Source organism: Lissotriton helveticus, chromosome 11 (assembly GCF_964261635.1).
Source record: "Lissotriton helveticus chromosome 11, aLisHel1.1, whole genome shotgun sequence".
In the NCBI taxonomy this organism is placed as follows: Eukaryota; Metazoa; Chordata; class Amphibia; order Caudata; family Salamandridae; genus Lissotriton; species Lissotriton helveticus.
This window is the reverse complement of record NC_136072.1, coordinates 1,046,059,403-1,046,075,666: the sequence shown is the minus strand read 5'-3', so window position 1 is coordinate 1,046,075,666 and position 16,264 is coordinate 1,046,059,403. Positions and strand designations below refer to the sequence as shown.

Genomic DNA, 16,264 nt, shown 5'->3' with positions numbered 1-16,264 from the left:
ATGCGGTTTGACCACAAATAAAATAAGAATGACGTGAAGCTTTGAAAACAGATTTCCCACTGTCACTATACTTGATAACAGTAGTACATTCACTATGACCTACATGTATGGAACCATAACTACGGACACATAATTCGCCTTTGACAGGTAGTACTGAAATAGCAGGTAAGTCTGGAGTAGTATCAGACTGAACATTCAGGACCATGAAATTCGACGAATAATTACCTAAATTATATACTTCATTTTCTAGATCTAAACCTGTTCTGTGGGGGAGACTTTTCTTGTCTGGGAAACATGTACTGTTAAGAAAAGACATATCTGTTGAGGATGACGTTAACGTGGACCATGCTCCACATGAACCATTATGTGAGAATGGATAAGGAAAGAGTGGCAGAACTCCCTTCGGTGTCTGGAAAGGGGGGAGTCGACCACACACCCAACAATTAGTGGCATTGCTGGTCTGGTGTGAGTAATGTAACATACGGATAAATGTGTTGTTGCGCATAGCAAGGCGGTAAGAATATTCGTGAGGAGGCAGATCACTAAACGTGTGCTCTACTGTAGCATTAGCAGACATATTTACATGAGGAACTGGAAAATACAAATAGAACGCATAGCTGGTGCAGGAAATCAAAATGCTGATGAATAATACGAAACTCAGAAAAACGATACATTGAATTGAATTATTACTGACTCTCTCACTATGGGGGTCTATTTTATACATGTCAGAAACAGTCTAACCGTTTCACCTAGGGGAGGACTTATACAATCAAACTGACTGACTTATTTTACTAGACCTGAGCTTTAACTTATACTCCTGCTGCGGAGTTTTCTCTAACAAGGGAGGGGTTGTAGTAATGTCTTTTGCGGGACAGTCCTTAAGAGCAATATTCTGGCAGTCCTTCAAATCCTGGGAAATGTTTTTAGAAACGGATTTCAATCCTTTAAAAAGTTTAACATGAGACAGGTGGATCCATCCTTTTCTGCCTTCCAACTTGACGGCAGTACGGGTGGTCAAGAGGACCTGACGTGGCTCCTTCCAACGTGGTTCCAGCGGACTTGATCTGTCAAAATTTCTGATCATCACCAAGGAGCCTGGAACGATCTCGTGCGGTGCCACCTCGGTATTGTCTGGAAATGCGGCAGCAACCTGTGAACGACATGAGTTGAGGGCAGACATCAAGGAAGCTAGGTAATCTGTCAGCATATTACATGAAACATCGGTAATACTTCGGGGTCTAGGAGTACCCCACATGTTAGGGGGGCGGCCGAATACGACCTCATACGGGGACAGACCTGATCTGGAATGTGCGACCATGCGCATATAAAACAAAGCGACTGGCAGAGCTACTAGCCAGTCCACACCTTTTTCTTTACAAACTTTGGCAATGCGGATTTTCAGGGTCTGATTATGTCTCTCTACGAGACCGGCTGCTTCAGGATGGCGTACACAATGAAACTTCCACTGGTACCCTAACAAAAGGGAAACATGCTTCATTAACTCTGAGGAGAATGGCTGACCGTTATCAGAATATACGACTCTAGGGAGTCCATATCTAGGGAAAAACTCACGAACCAACTGCTTGGCAGTGGTCGCGGCTGTGTAATCTGGGACTGGATATGCTTCTGTCCACCTGGACAAAGCGCATACTACTACAAGGACATACTTGAAACCTCGACATCGCTCCATCTGAATATAATCCATCTGGAGGACCTCAAAAGGGTGGTCAGGGGGCTGGAAACCACCTTGTTCCACCGGGACACTTTTACCTGGATTAAACTGACAACATATCATACAGGTGCGGACTTTCTGCTTGGCTGCAGCTCGTAAATGCTTGTTGAACCAAATGTTCTGGATACTGTCTAACATAGCTTTTTCTCCTAAATGTGCTGGACTATGTGCGGTATTGATAATGACTTGAACCATAGAATCGGGGAGAAACCATGTGGCTCTACCCTTCGTTAACCATCCTTGATCTGTCTGGACCCCTCCTTGTTCGGACCATTTCTTGATTTCTTCGGGAGTAGCATGTAACTGGATATCTATGACATCTTGTGTAGGGTCCTTAACTGTCATGCATGTAATCGGATCTGGAGTATGTGTCATGTTAACTGGAATGTCTGGAGTCTGTGCTGTAAGCTTGGCTGTGCGATCTGCTAGATCATTACCTTGGGAAATAATGTCAGTAACTTTCGTATGTGCTTTGCATTTCATGATGGCAATAGATGTCGGTAAATGTATGGCATCTAACAGGGCTTGAATAAGGAGACCATGCTGAATCTTGGTTCCATGAGAAGTCATGAAACCTCTCTCCTGCCAGAGCACTCCGAAGTCGTGTACAACTCCGAATGCGTAACGTGAATCTGTGTAAACATTAACTTTCAGGTTCTTGGCATGTATACAGGCTTGTGTCAGAGCGACTAGCTCTGCTGCTTGAGCGGACAGGGTATCAATACGGTGTGTTTCAATAACTTCGGTGTCAGTAGTCACTGCATATGCTGCGACTAGTTCTCCTGTACTAGTTCTCATACATGAACCATCCACATAAAGTGTCAGGTCAGGATCTGGTAACGGAATGTCTGTCAGGTCTTGTCTTGGCTTTGTCGTAATGTTAACTACTTCCACACAGTCATGTGTGTCTGGATTTGAATTAACTGATGGTAACAGTGTAGCAGGATTCAGGACGTTGCAGCGTCTAATTTCTATGTGTGGCTGGAACAGTGTCAGTTCATAACCTGTTAAACGTGCAATTGTCAAGTGCTGTGTTTGTGTTCGATTTAAAAGAACTTCTACTGAATGTGGGACTTGTACTGTCAGGGAATGCCCTAAAACTATGGAATCACTTTGTCTGATAGCTAGTGCTGTAGCTGCAACTGACTTGAGGCACGCAGGCAACGCCTGGGCGACTGGATCTAATGTGCTCGAAAAATAAGCACAGGGCTTGTATTGTCCTGCTTGATCTTGTGTGAGAACAGATAATGCTGTACCTTCGCGTTCAGTAACGAAAAGTGTAAAAGGCTTACTGTAGTTCGGTGTAGCTAGAACTGGAGCTTGACATAAAGCTTTCTTTAACTCGTTGAAACTAAGTGTATGTTCAGATGTCCAAGGGAGGACAGTCGATACGGCTGCCTCCTGTGTCGTTAACTGTATCAGTGGCTTGGCTAGAAATGCATACTGGGGAATCCATTGTCTACAATAAGAAGTAAGGCCGATAAAGGCACGTACCTCCTTCTGGGTTCTGGGCTGGGGAAGACTCGCTATTAACTGGATACGGTCGGGTGTCAACTGCCTACCCCTCTTGGACAGCAAGTGTCCTAAGTATACCACTTGCTGGACACAGAATTGAAGCTTCGAAGGTGACACCTTGTGCCCCATCTCGGCTAGGAAATACAGAACTGTCAGGGATGCTCGCTCGCAGTCACGTTCAGAACGGGCTGTGATCAGTAGATCATCGACATACTGGAGCAGGGCAGTGTCAGTTGGCATGTGAATATTGTCTAGTTGTCGCTTGAGTGCTTGACTGTAAATACTAGGACTTTCTGTGAAACCTTGAGGAGCGCGTGTAAACATATAGCTCCTTCCATTTAAACAGAATCCGAAAAGAAACTGGCTGTCTGGATGAATCGGAACACTAAAAAATGCATTCTTGAGGTCTATGACAGTGAAAAACATGGCTTCGGAATCAATGGCTGTTAACAGGGAAGAGATGTCTGGAACAACTGGGTACTGAGGAATAATACATTTATTAAGCTCTCGTAAATCAATCACTAATCGATATACTGGGGGTGCATTTGGATCAGTACGTTTCATGACTGGAATGATCGGAGAATTGCATACATTGGAGTCAGTTTCTACAACTACTCCTTGAGCCATGAGCTCGTCTATAATTTTGGATAAGGCTGCTACAGCCTCAGGTGGCAATCTGTACTGTCTGATTCGTGGTAGCACTACACCTGGCTTGAGAGTCACACGATGGGGTGTGATTTGCATGTAACCTACATCAGTTGGACCTTGCGCCCATAAATGCTGTGGAACATTAGACAATCTGGAATCAAAATCTCGTAATACATAGTGACCCTTGAAGTCACGTAGGAACAGACGTATTCCCTCTGGGGAACAGCATATGACTGCACCTAACTCTTTCAGTGTCTTAATACCTAATAGGTTTTCTGGACATGACTTAGTGAGTAACAGATCAGTAGTGCGGGACAATGGACCTACTTCTAGAGTAACTGGCTTAGATATCTCATTAACTATTGGCTTTCCTGAAAATCCAAGGGAAACATTTCTTGAGCCTGAGAGCGGAGCCCCTGGAACTTCGGCATGACTAATTGTGGTCCTACTTGCCCCTGTATCGATCAAAAACTTTCTGTCTTTCCCTAATACTTGACTGTGAACATAGGGACCTTCTTGATCTACAGGAATCTCGATGAGAGGCAAGCCTACCTCCCTCTCTAGGCTGTTTCATGAATATGGCTGGTACTCTGGATACTCTGTCTGAGCATACTGGTACATCTGCGATGTAACGTGCTGTGTTGCAGCAATAGGCTGCGGTACTGTAACTGTCTGTTGTGCATTCTGTGGCTGAGGAATCTGTGAAACTTGTTCTTGTCTAGGCGGACGTGGTCTTTCTTTAGTCTTACCAGTAGCTATGTTATGTTTCAGAACTGCACACTCGTTTATAAAATGACCTGGCTGTTTACAATAATTGCAGTTCCCTTTAACGGGAGCTGCAGGATGACTGGCTTGATTCGGACCCCTCTTCTGACTGTCTTGAGGAACAGATTGTGCAACTAGCAGTTTCATTTTCGTGTCTTTCATACGTTTTCTCTCGTGTTCTTGCTCTTCTCTAATTCTATTCTGGTGATACTGGAGCATCTGGAGCATCTGGGACGGGGTATTAGCTTGCCAGGTGCTTTCGACTTTCAAAACTCGGTTTTTAATTTGTGGGCTTGAATTCTCGACTAATTTAGTAACAAAAAGGTGAGGGTATGACTCACTACTTGTCTTGAGACCACTGTTGATACTGAAACATTTCTCAAATCTAGAATAAAAATCACTAATATCTTCATCTTGTTTCTGTTTACAGGCTGAGATTGCATCCCAGTCTTCCTTCCTAGTTGTCAATAATCTGGGTAAAACTTGAATCAATAATTCTGGTAATTCTTTACATTTATCTCCAAGACCGGTACCTGGTACTCGTGCCTTGTCTTCAGCTTCTAGAGCTGCCCAATCGATCTTTTTCTCTCCCACCTCCCATTCTTTTTCTTTTAACTTTTCATATACCCCTGCGGGCAGCAGGACTTTTAACATTTTAATGATATCTGGGTAAGTGTATTCTCCCATACGGAGCATGTCTTTTAATTCTCTATGGAACCCTGCTGGATCTTTGTCATGACAAGGAATTAATTTCTTCATTTCAAGAAGTTCCATCTTTGAAATCGGAGTGTATACAAACACTCGTTGCATTTCGCCACCCGTCCCTCTGACTGGGTGGACTTCTCGTAACGGATTCTGTCTGTCTATGTAAAACGGTTTACTTTCTGGGGGTGAGACATGAACAAAATGCGGGTTCAGAAACGTTCTATATTTGTGGCGCTGTTCTAGAATGATACTGATTAAATCGGTACCTAGACCTCTCCATCTATACTGGAGTAACTCGTTCAGGATGTCGTGCAACGGACCTGGATCAGAATGTTGATCCTCATACAGAGTAATGAGGTACTGGATCATATACATACCCACCAGTCGTTGCTCGGCTGGGGGCAGTTTCAGAAACATTTGTGCCACTATTTCGTCTGGAAAAGTGGTAGAATCAGTAATCCATCGGACTGCTGATCGGGCTAGTTCTTGTTCATGCATAGTACTTAATTCACTGTAACCGACTCGTGATTTCAGAATGTGATCGGTAGCTTGAAATACTTGTTCTAGAGAACCTTGTTCTGGTGCTGGATGATGAAAAATAGACTTGTGTTCTAGGCGTAAATGGCGATCTGGAAATCTAGATTTTCCTACATACGCTATTCTGGCGGAATTCTCGTCTTCCTCTTCAGGATCAGAGATACTTTCTTTCTCGCTTACTTGTGCTGCTTTACGCTGTTCGTGTATCTTTATTATTTCTTTACGGATTTTCTTGTACATACTCTCCATAGCACTAATGGTCTTGTGCTTACCCTCGGCTATATTATCACTCCACCTTGTCAGGATTCTCATTTCGGCAGAATCTTTAGACGGGTAATCTTGTTCTCTTATTAGACAATTGATCAGGAACTTTAATATCATGAGCTGGATCTCGGCTTTCCTTTGAGACATAATCTCGCCAATACTTTCTGGATCATCCCCTGTACGGATGAAACGATATATTCTGTCTAGATCTTCTTTCATATTCGGCAAAGTGACTAGATACTCGGTCACTCTCCTTACACGTAAGGAATATAAAACCATATTATATTCGCCTGGAACTGGATCATAGACACATTCGTTAAGGGTTTGCCTGATTTCTGTAACAGACTGATGTTTGGGCGTGCGCTGTAACGCTTGAGCATGTAATTCGAGTAACGTTGAACGCTTGTGTGGCGGCGGGGTTTGAGGAAGACCTCCTCCTGCGGCCCCTAGACTAGAATCGTCGACTGACATTCTTCGTCCTGGCAGGGTCGGTAATTGTAACGTGGGCTGGACTTGTATGGCGGACTGACCCGGGGGGGCTGTTAAGGGCACCCCGGTGTCTGGAAGAGCAGGAAGTGCCTGATTTGCAGGGACTGGCGGAGCGCGAACAGGATTCGCATATTCTGGGACTGTGTCGTCCAAATAGGACGAAATAAAAATATCAGCTGCGGTCTGTTTGTGACGTAGCTTGGTCGGAACTAATGGTGGCGGGAAATTACAGGATGCCTCTGGGGTCGCTTTTGGCAAGCCCTCGGCAAGGAGAGGATACATACCCTTAATGAGGGCATGCCTCTGTCTGTCTGACTGTTCGGTTTTGACTTGTTCACCTATCTCGATTAATTCTCTTTCTTGGGCTCGTTCCTGGGATTCTCTACTTAACTCCGACTTTCTGACTTCCTTTTCGGTTCTTCTATGCGCTTCTTTACGCCATAACTCGATGGCATCTTTCTGTGACTGTCTGGCTTTCTTTTTCCATAATGCTTCTTCTACTCGCATGATACATTCGGCATCCCATGTACCCGATACGGGCCATCTATACTTTTCTTCTAACTGTTTGGTATACTCTACCCATAAATCTAGATACATTATGGCGCTTATGCCATGTTTCTGATACATAAAGTGACCTGGACTGTCCCTAGGCGGGACAGGAACTGCTTCCTCTAATAAACCCTTTCTAGTTTTTAACTGACGTAACTTGGAAAAGAGCGGCATTGTAAACTTGAATCGGAACACAATACAATACACGAAAAACAATAACAATTGGGAAAACAATTCAGGCATACCACGACATTGGAAAGACATTAAACAACATTATAAATAACAGTTCGAACAGAATATTACCTGGAATACTGAGAACAGAACAGAACAGAATGTCTCGAGAACGGAACAGACTAGAATTACTGGATGCACTGCTGTAACAGTACGGAACATACCGGTCCCATAAAGGGACGCATCAAGACCCGTATCCACCTAGGTGAACACTTCGTTTGTGAGTCTGGGCACCACCAACCCACGGACCAGGAGTCAATTTAGATTGGTCCTGTCTAGATACTACCCCAGCAATGGTACTCACCGGGCAGCACGGAACGGAAAGCCTCGGACTGGACTGGACGACGGACTTCGGACTTCAGTTACAGGTGGGCCTCCGGATACCTCGGACCTTGGACTCTCGGCTTGGGCTCTGGTCGGGACTCGCCGCGTTCCTCCACCGTCTCGTTCGGATGCTGGACCGCCTCCTCCGTCTCCTCCGTGGGCCTGAGGGATACTTGAAGCAGAAATATCTGCACGTGGCCGGTATGGTTCCGTCACGGCTGCAGAGGGTCAGGGGGTCGGCGTGGCTTCACCGACGCGTGGGGAAAGGGCAAGTCCCTGTTCGGGCGCCATTATGTGGTATATAAATAAATAATACCGGATCTATTTTTGAATGAATGAATGAATAACAGATAGCTCAATAAAATAAGAGTCAAGATTCGAGGTAGTAGGAGTTTCTGCAGGTTTATTACAGCATAAGGACAGGATCAGGACAACCTGCATAGAACGGGGTAACAGGGCCCAGCAGGACAACTGGGGCCCAGCAGCTGCCGGGGCTTGATCTGGGATGAGCGCGCTAGCTTTTAATAACAATACATCAACTTATATACATAGCGCAAACACATAGCATTACATTGCAGTAGGCGTAGCAGTGGGTGGAGCAGAAGGCGTGACGCGTAGCAGTCGCGAGAGATAACAGTAAAAGTAGGTGTAACTGGGAGTATACATAGACATGTGATGCAAACGTAACAGAATATGTCATGAATGGGCGGAAACATTGGAGGGGGCTACCTAAGGAGCCGGGACCTCTAACCTAATGGTGCGCGAAAACTGGCAATGACGTGTTACTAGGAGAAGCTGGGGGCTACGAACTCTGTGCTAGGAGCAGAGACTTGAGTCTGGAGGGTCGGAGCGACATGTACCTAAACCCTATCTGGTATCTGATGTTTAGGGAACATGTTGATATAAACTAGAAGTCATGAGGGGAAAAGCTAACTTGATTCTAAGACTGGACCATGCATTATTCTACATGTAGTGCGTGATGAAGAATATTAAATGACCATTAATACAGTATTTCTCTAACGTGGAGCCGAATAGGCTAGACAATGACGGAAACTATTGATGCAGTTCAGCAGCTTAGGAATGCAGAGAAGAAGGACTGAACTGATAGCTGGAATCATAACATACTCTTGGCAGACTCAGAGGCAGAGCCAAGCTGCACCGGGCACTGCGAGGCAGGAAGTAAGTGAAGGGTCGAGGATACAGGTGGGGGCTGTATCGCTCCTCAGCGAGGCTTTCAGGAGACAGGAGCTGAATCTGATGTCCGGGCCCTTTTGAGGCCTGGAAACGGGGACTTTATAATGGAATAACGTGCACACTGGGAAACGTGGCAACGTAGCTTTACATAGGCCTGATATTCGTAGTATTCACGAGGACTGGAAACTAGCATACTAGAGGTGGACACAACTATAATTGCGTCATTAATCAGACATGGGGAATAACATATGCATATTGGTCATGCACACATAACATATGATGGATGAAGCGTAGGGACACAGAACATGGCAAAATTTACTTTTCCACATTTCGGGCAGGGGGCCCTGTTCTTGTCTTTCCACCACCCTATGCATGGCAGGCTCACCATCATGAAAAGGTGGGGGAACTGGCAATTTGGACTATGCTCGGCGTTGCCGGCTGCAGCCCCGCCAGCATATTCCTGCCAGGTTGAAGACCACTGGCCTAGCGGGATTCTTAACCCTAACAGTGCTGGCGGTCTCGTGGCAGTCCGACCAATGCAGTTGTAATACTGCAGGCGGTTCCGCAGTGTGGCGGTTGTTGGACCTCCACCGCGACTAGGGCGGTCCTATGGACTGCCATAGTCGTAATCAGGCCCTTAATGTTAAACTAAAATGGATTATTTTAGCTCCATTAGAATTATTTTTGATAAACCCAACTGTAATGACCTATTAGAGGTAACTAACGTTATATATTTGCAAAGACAGTTTCCAGTAGTTAAATATATACGAATAAACTCATTGAGGAAGAAAGAGATGCATTGAGAAGCCAATGGTTACAGCTGTATGGCCTAATATATTAGTTTACCTCTTGAACTAATTACCCTATTTTTGTTACACCTCTGTAGATTTTCATGGTTGTGCATTGCAGGTAATTCTAAAAAATATTATACTTTTTTTCTTTGCAGTGTCCGTTTATGGATGAGAGGATTTTATGTTTACACTCCAAAATCAAATGTGAAACTCTCAAATTCTTGGACCAGTAAGTATCCTGTGTTGGTTCTTATGTTATGTCGTGCATTACGATGACGCATTCTTTGCGCTGTGTCTCCATATTCTACTTGCCGACATTTGTTGGTGACAAGTACAATGGAGAGTCTCAAAGCGTAAAATGTATGTGTGACATGGGACATATTTCTTAAGAATGTTTCTACCGGGGTCATTTTTGGGGATCTCTCAACATATAGCTACGTCAATCCTGTTTTATTTTTTCCTTCCAACGTACATGCCTGCTGTGCCCTGATTTTTTTTGTAGGACACATTGATTACATGGATGCATATTAAAGTAGCTCTCAGAAGTATCAAACTCTGGAGCTTTTGTTCTTTCTGAGTAAGCACAACTTGAGAGACTGCATGAATAGGCATGAAAGGTGTTATTGGTCCCACGTGCTGCAGCAGACAATCCCGTCTTGTTAAATGTAAGGAGTAATAGAGTTGTAATTAATGTGTAGTGAAAGCTGTGCTCCCTTTGCAACTGTGCAACTTACATGCATGAAAATAAAAAGAACTAGACATCAGTTTCATTCGGTAGTATGTACGGGTTGCCCTAAACCTAACACAGCCATGCAGTCAGTCACTACAGTTTAATGAATCCACCACGCTTTCCCATTGACAAGGTCCAAGGTTGAAGATTGGCCCCATTTTTATGAGACAGGTTTCCCAACCTATCAGTATTAGAGAGATGGAAGGAGAGGAGGAGACGAGGCAGAGAATTGGGTTTAAAACAAAACCACCCAGTCATTCAAGCTTAGTTTATGGAGGGAAGCAGATGTATCAAGACAGCCTACCTTTATATTCCAAGGAGAAAGTCATCGTGCCTTTTAGGGTACTAACATCTTCCTGTTTGTTTTACAAGTGAATGGAAGGAAATGTTTCTACTTAAAAACTTTCTAGTAACAGAAATTTTTACTCAACTCTTCGTCACCAACTCAGTGCATGCAGAGGAAATACACACTTCTCACAACTGTGTAAAATGCACTAAAAGTCAGTGAATATCTCTCCCACCCTGGGAGTTTAAAAAAGTTACACCAGAAACCTCTGTGCAGAGAAAGGAATGAGCAACATCTGCACAGCTCCATTCCCTCCACTGCGTCAGTAACATGCCCATGTATTGTACGCAACCAGGTATTTGTCTTATATTTACACTAGATGTATTCTCTCTGCATCATCTAAAGACAATAGTACCAATAGCCCAACCTTGTCTCTTTTCCTTTGTTTCAGTTTTTCTCAATTGCACCAATTTTACATTTGATGGTATAAATTGTATGGGGGAGTAAAGACCACCCCTCTTGCGTCTGATGTAATCAGTGATGTTTCAAGGGCTGTACTGAAGTATAGATGTAAACTCCCATTTCTTTATGGTACCTAATGCTGGCATTAAACTCATTGATTGTTCCACATTTCCCACATTTTGTCAGGTATAAGGCCTAAGGCCCTGTGAATCCAGAATCACACGGTGTGGGCCTGTGGAAGTGACAATATTAACCTATTCACTAAATCGCATCTCTGGAGTAGAGGCTTGTAAGCCTATATGGAATACACAAAATACATAAAGTATTACACCATTCAAGTAGTAACGGGAATGGAACATGCTTCAAAATGGTTAAAAGAAATTGATACTTCGTTGAAAACAAACAAAGTCTACTAGTGGCAGCAATGAGGTGTCTTCTATTTGCCTTGTTCATAAGTCTCCTTCTAATGACACCATAAAGAAAGACTCTGAGGGAGTGAAGAAAGCTTTAGTAGATGACGGCAAAAAGAAGGATACCAGAGAAATAAAGTGTTTTCGTTGTGGTGCTCCAGGACATATTGCTACGAGTTTTAAATGTGCGGCCAGAGGTGTTATATGTCGTAATTGTGGGAGAAAAGGACACTTTTCTAAAATGTGCAGGTCAAGATATACTCAAAGTGGTGTTAAGTGTATAAGTGAAGCACCATGCGAAAATGTAACTGAAGTAGTTGTACCTATTGATGAAGAAGAATGTACTTGTATTTGTAAGGTTGAGTTGAAAAAAGAAGGGATGGCAGAAGGGGCAAAAATGGAAAGTGATGAAAAACTTGAAAAACCACATTGTATTATCAATCTAAATGATTTTCAGGTAAAAGTGTTGGTTTATTCTGGGAGCATGTACACTTTGATATCTAAAGATGCATTATCTGGTGAGCAAAATGATAATTGGTCAGATCCCGATATAAAAGCTGTGGGGTATGGAGGTAAGAAAATTGACATACTTGCAATGAAGTGGATGAATATTTCATTTATGAAACAAGTAGTTTATGGACGAGTTTGTCTAACCAATTATGGATCCAATCTTTTAGGTTGGCGTCACCAAAAAGATCTTGGGATAAAATTAGACCCAAATGCAAAAAATCCTAATATTGTGTCGATACCTGAAAATCGCAATGTGAATTCTGTGGATACATTTGAAGAATGCATTGCTAAAAAATGTCCACGAGTTCTTAATGATGAGTTAGGTTTATTAAAAGGATTTGGTCACAAGATAATTTAATAAAAAATGCTGTGCCAATTGTGCACAAAGTACGGAATGTACCCCTTATGATGAGAGAATCTTTGCAAAAAGAATTAGACAAGCTTTTGAGTCAGGGTATAATTGAGCCGATAGAATCATCTGAGTGGTTGGCTCCAATTGTTGTGGCTCGCAAGGAAGGAGGGAAAATTAGATTATGCATTGACTTAAGAGATTTGAACCGGAATATTTGGGTGGACAGACAACCACTCCCCAATATTTCAGAAATGCTATCAGCTATGACTGGTGGGAAAGTTTTTTCGGTTGTGGATATTACGTCAGCTTATCATCAGATTAATCTTCACATGGATTCTAGGCATTTGACTTCCTTCGTCACTCCCTTAGGGGCATTTCGTTATTTGAGGATGCCTTTTGGATTAGCATCTGCTGCTGCAGTCTTTCAGAGGGCAATGACGAAGGTATTTGAAGGTCTGGAAAATGTGTGGTATTTTCAAGATGACATTATGATAACAGGGAAGGATGAAAATCATCATGATGATCTATTGGATAAAGTGATGAAGCGTTTGGAAGATTATGGGTTGACTGTCAAACGTGAAAAATGCCAATTTAGGAAAGGATCTGTTACATATCTTGGTCATACCATTTCAGGGGATGGAATAAAACCTAAACAGAGCATTGTTCAAGGCATAAAGGAAGCACCACGACCAGAAAGTAAGGATCAGTTGAAATCTTTCCTTGGGTTAGCTGAGTATTGTTCGAAGTTTGTAAAGAACTTTACTGAAATTGTAGAACCTTTGAGGTTATAAATGAAGAAGGATGTGACATTTGAATGGAAAGAGATGTGTGAGAATGCTTTTGAGCAAGTTAAAGATTGTATCATGAAAGCTCCTTTATTGGGACATTTTGAAATTAATGGGAAGACTTATCTGACCACTGATGCAAGTGGTGTAGTATTAGGAGCAGTACTATCTCAGATTGTAGAAGGAAAGGAAAGGATTATTGGATTTGCCTCCAGGAGACTACAGGGTGCTGAAAAATATTACTCGACAATTGAAAGAGAGGCCCTTGCATGTTGCTGGGGAATCAGACATTTTAAATATTTTCTTTGGGGTTTGCCGTTCAAGGTTAGGACAGATCACAAACCACTAACACATTTATTCAAGGGAGGAAGAGGTCTAGAAGGTGGAGTTACTCCTAGAATTTCGAGATAGTTGTTGTCTGTCTTAGAATATAACTTTGAAGCAGAATATTTAAAAGGTCTAAAAAATGTAGTAGCAGATTGTCTATCCTGTCTCCCTACGAGAAATGAGATTACTGAAATTAATGATTTTGAAACCAATGAGAATGAAGAAAGCAACATTCATGAATGTGCAGCATTGAGAAAGGAAATATGGGATGTTGCAATGGAGAGTGATCCAGTTCTAGTGAAGCTAAAATAATACATTAGGAATGGATGGGAAACCTATGTAAGTTGTGATGGGGATATAAAAGAGTATTGGAACATCAAAGAGGAGTTGAGTATAAATGATAACAAAGTAATGAGAAGAGATCATATTGTACCTCCAGTAAGTCTTTGGAGTCAGATCATTGATTTAGCCCATGAAGGACATCCCGGTAGGAGCATAACAAAAAGAAGAATTAGACAAACATATTGGTGGCCAAAATTGGATAGCATGGTTGAAGAAGTGATTAAACATTGTTATGCATGTGCGAACAGTGATAAAGTGAAAACATTAAGAGAACCACCACTTAAGTGTGTTGAGTTACCGGTCAGACCTTGGCAAAAGTTAGCAATGGATTTTTTGGGTCCTATAAACAAGTTAGGTGGTGCAAATAGATTTATCTTTGTTCTTGTAGATTATCACACAAAGTGGTTTGTGTATAAAACAACAAATGCAATTAACACAAAAACTGTAACAGAATTTTTAGAAGAGATTTTTCTAGAAGTAGGTGTTCCAAAAACCATTGTGTCAGACAATGGTGTACAATTTGTATCAAGGGAAATGAAGGAGTTCATGGTAAGATGGGGAGTTACTCATGAAAAAGTAGCTTTATATAGACCACAAGCTAATGGAATGGTAGAGAGGATAAATCGTCTTATAAGGGATAACATCAAATTATCATTAGCTAATGGATTGTCTTGGAAGGAGGAGTTAAAGAAATTGGTTTGGGCTCATAGAACTACTCCTCATGCTATTACGGGTGTTTCTCCTTTTGTATCTCTCAAAGTGAGAGAGCCAGGTAGGAAAGACAATCCCAATTGGTTGGTTGCTAAAGATCGTTTATGGGTAGATCACCATGCCTTAAGGCAACTGTTTCTGAAAAATAAAAAGATGCTGAAAAGTATTACAATTTGAGGAAAGGTGTGAAAATACCGAATATTAGAGTTGAAGATTGGGTTGTTACCAAAAAAAGTGGTGTGATCCCAAAATGGGACAGTAAGTTCTCTGTTCCCTTAAAGGTAATTGAAGTAAAGAGAAATGTGGTGGTGTTAGAAAATGGGACAGTTTGGAGTATCGGAAATGTTTGCAAAGTTCTGTAGTAGGGGATCTCTGGTTATAGTCATAATCTAGTGAATAGTCCCGCCCATGTGCGTGGACCCCGGCAATCAAAAATAATCTCTTAAGTTGTCAAAAAATTGCAGAACTGCAAGGACACTTAAGAGAAAATTTAAAGACAAATAATGCAGCCTATATCCACAGGCTACACTGTCCAGTACTTCAACTAGAAATTCCACCAAAAATCCACTAACAGCAAAGCCTGTCCAGATTTCCCTTGCTTTTACTGCAAAACCCCTCAGAAATGATAGAGAGGAAGGCCTGGACATACAAGCCCCATAGGCTGCCATTATGTGGCTTAAACAGGATACTGTGCCTTTAAGGAAACCTTCTAGAACCTTCTCCCAGTATCCCAGAATGCATAGCAGGTCCAACTGACTTCAGTTCTTTTTTCCGGCTCCTGCTTACAGGACCCTGGCATTGAGCTCTCCCTTGTTTCAAGGGTTTATTGCATGTTTTGGCACTTTTGTGTTTTAAAAGTGTTGAAGTTTACTCTCTTGGTGTTCTCTTTCTCTTCTGTGTGCTGCTTCAGGTATTTTAGGGCTCTAAAATGCCTGGACTCTTTGTGAAGTGTCCAGCATGTATGAGGAAGAAGGCCAGAGGTGATCCACATGATGTCTGCATCGTCTGCCTCCCTGAAGATCATGTCCCTGAGGAGTGTGTCATCTGCCAGCAGTTTACAACTCGTACTCTGAAGGAAAGGGCGAAGATCAGGCTGTCTGGCCTTGAGGAGAGGCGCCTGCAGGCTGCAGGTGGGTCTGGGCAGTCCGGGAAGGTTCCCTCTGCCTCTGCTGAGGCCTCTGGGGGGCTCCCCAGAGGCAGGAAGCCCAGCAAGCGGTCCCGGTCTCCGTCGACGTCGATAGCATCGACGACGACGTCGAGAGGGATGACGGCGGTGTGCTCCCCTTCTCCCCAGGGCTCCGGGTCGAGACATCGGGACGACTCGACGTCGAAGGCACCGCTGACGAAGCCGCCGTCGACGTCATCTTCATCGTCGACGTCGAGGGCTTCATACCGACGTCATGGACATCGGCGCTCGCCGTCGCGGCGACACCGCCGGTCGACGTCGAGGGGATCCTCGACGTCGAGAGCATCTAGACGGCGGCATCGACGCTCGTCGTCGAGGAAGGGCCGTTCGACGTCGCGGAGAAAGAGGTCGACGTCAAGGGATCGGCTTTCGACGTCGAGGGATCGGCGTTCGACGCCGAGGAAGAAGAGGTCGACGTC

At 43.3% G+C, this 16,264-nt stretch overlaps 1 protein-coding gene across 7 annotated transcripts in view; it reads left to right on the top strand.

Annotated features, from left to right (window-relative positions):
* Window positions 1-16,264, top strand: part of CAMKK2 (calcium/calmodulin dependent protein kinase kinase 2) — a 315,788-nt gene that overhangs the window by 252,741 nt on the left and 46,783 nt on the right. For all 7 annotated transcript variants that reach the window (XM_078667508.1, XM_078667510.1, XM_078667507.1 and 4 more), the window contains one exon: window positions 9,900-9,973. In XM_078667508.1, the coding sequence (XP_078523634.1) occupies window positions 9,900-9,973 (74 nt within the window). The remainder of the gene's footprint in view (window positions 1-9,899; window positions 9,974-16,264) is intronic.